The 4,362-nt window shown below is 46.0% G+C and overlaps 1 protein-coding gene across 1 annotated transcript; it reads left to right on the forward strand.

Moving 5' to 3' along the window:
- Positions 1-1,024: 1,024 nt before the first annotated feature.
- Positions 1,025-4,362, forward strand: LOC119112467 (testis-specific serine/threonine-protein kinase 1). Its single transcript, XM_037236668.1, has 5 exons — positions 1,025-1,186; positions 1,572-1,961; positions 2,285-2,492; positions 2,761-2,951; positions 3,523-4,362. Exons 1-5 carry the CDS (start codon positions 1,134-1,136, stop codon positions 3,662-3,664), a joined length of 984 nt encoding a protein of 327 aa, XP_037092563.1. The 5' UTR covers positions 1,025-1,133; the 3' UTR covers positions 3,665-4,362.

Below are 4,362 nucleotides of genomic sequence, written 5' to 3' on the forward strand. Positions count from 1 at the left end.
ATGTCATTCAAATCCTGCCGTTCTATATAAGCCGTGCGATGACGAAGACCAAAACAAACTCATGGTTGAGTCGTTCATATCTGGCGTTCATGTGTACGATTTCCAAATATAACGGCCGTCAATTGGCTCTCAATCAAAGGCATGCAAGGCTCGACATTGATAGTAGAGAGAGCAGTAGACCTACGCAGTGCACGATAACGCAATCAAACAACGACGCATCGAGGAGCAAATTTACTAAGCAGCAAAATTATGTTGTCCAGAACAATTTTTCTACTTAAAAGTATTCCAGAAGTTATAAGTGAGCTTGTTCCATCATATATGATGCTTGCTTCAATATCCCTAGCTATAAAACATTTCCTTTAAGAGCACCTCAGGGCCAGAGGGCCCATGACTAACACTTGAGTGCGTGTAACGGGCTATACATCGAACCACACTTTTGCCTGTACAACTGTCCGTTCTTTCCTTTGTCAAACAGTCTTGGCTTCCCGTCGTCGCGTCCTCGAGTTATTCGTGTTACTGGGACTTAGTTTTAACTGCATTCTTGAGGTTTTTTTGCCGTTTGGAAACCGATACCTATCGAATTGCGAGAAGAAAAACGGTAGTGATATAGTAGATTTAACCACTCATTGTTTATCACACCATTGGACCACTACAAGCCAATTGAATACATACACCTCCGAAGATCGCAGCACAAATTTAAAGACACTGTAGGACAGGTTGAAAGTAGCTTTATTTCGGAGCGATCGTTGCAAATATATACGCCCTTCAAACGTGAGGTTGGCTGTGCTGGTCGCGCCGCTCAAGCCACACAGTTTACAGAAGGTTGATAAAACAGGCTCTGCCTGTGGCGCCTTGCGTGATGATGATCTATTGCGCTTCGGTATGGAACAAAATTTCAGGACCCGCTTTGTTTTCAAACATCCGATATACCGAGCTGTAACGTTTTCATCGAGAGGTGCCCTGATCCCAGCAAGTATCTCGAGCTCTGAAATGATTTTTTAAAGCATGGTAGAAAGATGTTAAATTCCGTAGTGACACCGTTGGGCTCCTTGCTGTTTTATTTTCTTTTTAAATCACTGAGTATCAATACAACGATCATAGCTTTTAGTTAAAAGAAAATTGTACGTTTTCTTATGGCACAGCATGCCTCCTCAGCTCGAAGTTCGTCTCGGCAAGACCGACACAGGTGGGACAGAAATTGTCCGTTATCTCATATTAATCTTGAATTTGAAGGGGTGAATCACCATGGTTTTGGTACAAATTTGGCGAGGAACTAACCTTCACGTTCATATCCATCGATAACTGCCTGACATTAGTTAACAACCTCCGGCATGATACCATTTACGACAGAAATTTCGCTTGATGCCGTTTTAGATAGGGTTTGTGGCAACACGATGCAAGATGATTATTACTCGGTGCGTGTAATTTCATGTGCTGTGAAACTTGTGGCTGGGCAATACTATCCAAAGTGACCACGGCTTTGGACTTGAATTTGGCGTTGCTGAGATCTCTGTATCTTCATTCAGCCATAAATAACGACACGTCCCCTGTGCTGATTTCTTTGTTTTCAGCTCCATCAGCATACTCCATGGTGTTTTCGGCGATGCCGCCGCACAAATTCTCAGCAAGAAGGGCTACAAATTGGGAAAAGTCATAGGAGAGGGCTCGTACTGTAAAGTACGACTCTCAAGCAAGTTACTGGACGGTGGAGAGCATGTCAAAATTGCGTGCAAGATTATAAATAGAAAGAAGGCATCTCATGATTTTGTCACGAAATTTTTGCCGCGAGAACTCGACATCATACGCCACATCGATCATCCGAACATAGTCAAGTTCTACGACATCATTGACATCAATGACTGCGTGTACATATTCATGGAATATTGTGATAGAGGAGACCTGCTGGAACACATCAGAAGCAAGGGTGCGCTAAAAGAACCCAAAGGTCGGCACTATTTTCGGTAAGGCAGCCAGCTGCTTTTTGCCATACTTACATTTAAGCATATACATGACATGAAATGAACTTGCCCCCTGAGTTAGGATGCCAGCATATATATATATATATATATATATATATATATATATATATATATATATATATATATATATATATATATATATATATATATATATATATATATATACATATCCGTGTCACCTGATGGGTTCAGTCAATCTGCATAGCAGACTTCGTCGTCAATTGTTGTAGATTCATGACTGCAAGTAACTTTCGTGTGTGCTATGTAATGACGTAGTAACGTCCTGTATCTGTTTTGTCGCCTAGTCAGCTGGTGTCGGCGGTGAAATACCTGCATGCCTTGGACATCACCCATCGCGACCTCAAGTGTGAGAACGTGCTCTTGGTCTCCGATCGATCTGTGAAGCTGACCGATTTTGGATTCTGCCGACGATGCCGCGATGATGGCGGGAAACGTGTTCTTAGCAGAACGTTCTGTGGCAGTGCCGCATACGCAGCCCCCGAGATTCTGCAGGTAGGATTAGAAGAGAAAATATCCCGATCGATTCGTAAGTGAAGATTATCTGGAATATTTCAAATAAGGTGTGAAAGACATCACAAAGTGAAAGCAAGCAAGTTACTATTTTTGTTGCAGAACAGTGTACGCAGCTTATGTTTGTTGGTAAAAATAAGCTATGTGAAGCGCCCCTTCACATTAACATAAGGCATCTTCTGATGGTCTACTGTATGTTAAAATGTCAATGCTAACGATATGACCTGGCATCATTCTAACGCCATTGCAGGGTCAGCCATACAACCCGAAAATGTACGACGTCTGGTCACTTGGCTGCATTTTATACATCATGGTGACGGCCACCATGCCCTTCGATGACTCCAACATAAAGAAGATGTTGAGATATCAGCAAGAACGCAGACTGGGCTTCAACGGAAAGAATTCAGAGCCACTGACCGCAGGGGTAAAACGGTTGATCAGGTAAGGGTACGGGCCTCGTTAAACGAGCCACCGAGTCGGGTCGAGACCCTACAAAAAAACGTCTCCTTATGCTGCGTACGGGCTATGCATAGTGTTTGAATGAATGGAGGAATGCGCTCATCCCAGCGAATAGCACCGCCACAACGTCTGCTTATGCTGATATGCCCTTTTGGAAGGGTCCGCAGCTTCTAATTGCAGTTTACAGCAACTTTGGAGCGAAGAAAAGACACGATCAGGTAACATCTGATTACTTACGTGAAGCATGCTGGTTCAAAATCGTGACCGTGGTCCGTGTCTGCAGCGGTAAGGCAGCTGTGTGTACGTTACAGGTATGATAACGAACGACAGTTTGACGACCAGTGTATGAAATGCATTACAAGTATTTGTAACACGAAAGAGACATGTGCATAGCCAGAAACCCGTCCAGATGGTGACGTAATGCCATCTTGTTCGTCGTAGTAGCATAGCTTACCGAAATAAGGTAGCTTGTAAGCTTTTCCGCGCGCTTTATGTTGATGGCCGATGTCTTCCGATGGAATGAAGGTCACAAAGCCACGGTTGCCACCGACAGACACATGCTGGAGCCAGACATCACGCGGAGGGCCACCATGGACCAGGTGGCGGCGGACCCGTGGATCTACGAGAACGACCTGCACGCCTTCTCGGGGTCGCACTTGTCGTCACTGTCCAGCCTGCAAGCCGCCGACCAGTAAACGGGCACACGGCCACGGCCTTGGCGGTCAGCCCCGTCTGGTCAAAAGCTGTCGACAGTGAAGGGTCACCAGAACACGCAGCGGGATCCACAACTATGCACGCCATCAGTGGACAGTGCGGGACCCGTATAAATGGAAGGTCACCGGTAAGAAGAACAGGGCCCACAAACAGAAGTCCGGGGTCACTAGTCAAGGGAACATGTAACCTTAATGTTCCCACTGAGAGCCACCGTGGGTCTATAGCTGCCAGTACAGAGGTACCAGTGAAGAGTGCGGAGCACTGCAGTTACTTTTTGTTAATGTATGACGGAAAACTGCCAGACCCATCATCAAGCAATGTCACCAGCAGACGAAACTGCCCGCTGCCAAGACCCGTTGGCGTTGGTCCCACCACAACCAAGGCGCTGGAGAACTTGATGCAGCCATGCGGTCTAGGCCCGGGTCGCTCAGGCCCGTGTTGGGCTGGTCAGTGCAGAGCCACAACGGATCGACTAAGCGACCACCTCTGGCCCGACAGCGGTCAGAGGCAAGCGGCCCGTCGTGGGTACCGAGATCATTCAAATGCGCGCTGGCAATCCACACAATTCCCGGCACTTAAGGCGGCGAGCTAAATCTGTCGCACTGAATCGTTCAGACTGCTCAAATATTTCATTTTTATTTAACATCTTCCAGTCAAATATAGAAGCTTTATGCACGGC

Source organism: Pollicipes pollicipes, unplaced genomic scaffold (genome assembly GCF_011947565.3).
Source record: "Pollicipes pollicipes isolate AB1234 unplaced genomic scaffold, Ppol_2.1 Scaffold_7261;HRSCAF=8764_pilon_pilon_pilon, whole genome shotgun sequence".
In the NCBI taxonomy this organism is placed as follows: domain Eukaryota; kingdom Metazoa; phylum Arthropoda; class Thecostraca; order Pollicipedomorpha; family Pollicipedidae; genus Pollicipes; species Pollicipes pollicipes.